Genomic DNA, 873 nt, shown 5'->3' on the forward strand with positions numbered 1-873 from the left:
ACGATGGGCTTCTTTCAGTTTCTGTCTACCAAGTCCACTCACAAGGCTTTGGTCAACCTGAGGCTATAGTAGAAGACACTTGCCCAAGGTGCCACGCAGTGGGACTGAACCTGGAACTATGTGGTTGGTAAGCAAGCTACTTATTTTTTGAGTTGAAAATATAGCAAAAGGAAAAAAAAAAACAAACAAACAAACAGAAAAACAATCCTTACATTTTTCGTTTCTTTTGTCCAACTTGGATAATTTCATTGTCTCTGTCTGTTCGACAAATCAGGGCACGCATGCTTGTGGACACTAAAAGGGCCCTTTGGAAATAGCTGAGTTGAACAATTTCAGACAAGAATTCTGTTAGCAGCACCGAAGACTGGCACCGGCCCTGCAATATGAAGAGATATTTATACATTGTTGTTTAAAAAAAGAATATATATATATATATATATATATATAAATACACACACACACACATATATATGTATATTAATGTTTATTTTTAAGTTGTAATAAAAAGAGTTTTACATTAAATTTGGTACAAATTCATTATCCTTCAGCAAGAATAGTATTGACAGTGATTGCGAAGTTTTGGTCAGCTAAGCCATCATCAGACTGTCCAATGATGGCTTAACTGGCTGAAACTTCAAAGTCACTGTCAACACTATTCTTGTTAAAGACTAATATATATATATATATATATGTATGTATTATAGACTATTTATAAAAGAACAAAAGACGAAGATGGGTGTGTAAACAACAAACAGATATATTAGTTTAATGCTCGGGAAGTGAGAAAGTCTTTTACATTTCAAGCCTATGCTCTTCGTCAGAAAGGAACACAAAATAAACAGGGAGAGAAAATAGAAAAAACTTTAGTGGCTA

The 873-nt window shown here is 34.0% G+C and overlaps 1 protein-coding gene across 1 annotated transcript in view; it reads right to left on the bottom strand.

Annotated features, from left to right (window-relative positions):
* LOC106873891 (tectonin beta-propeller repeat-containing protein 2) overlaps nucleotides 1–873 on the bottom strand; it is a 54,450-nt gene that overhangs the window by 28,693 nt on the left and 24,884 nt on the right. The window contains exon 4 of the mRNA XM_014921416.2: nucleotides 213–376. Within this exon, the coding sequence (XP_014776902.1) occupies nucleotides 213–376 (164 nt within the window). The remainder of the gene's footprint in view (nucleotides 1–212; nucleotides 377–873) is intronic.

This window comes from Octopus bimaculoides, chromosome 11, assembly GCF_001194135.2.
Source record: "Octopus bimaculoides isolate UCB-OBI-ISO-001 chromosome 11, ASM119413v2, whole genome shotgun sequence".
Taxonomy (NCBI): domain Eukaryota; kingdom Metazoa; phylum Mollusca; class Cephalopoda; order Octopoda; family Octopodidae; genus Octopus; species Octopus bimaculoides.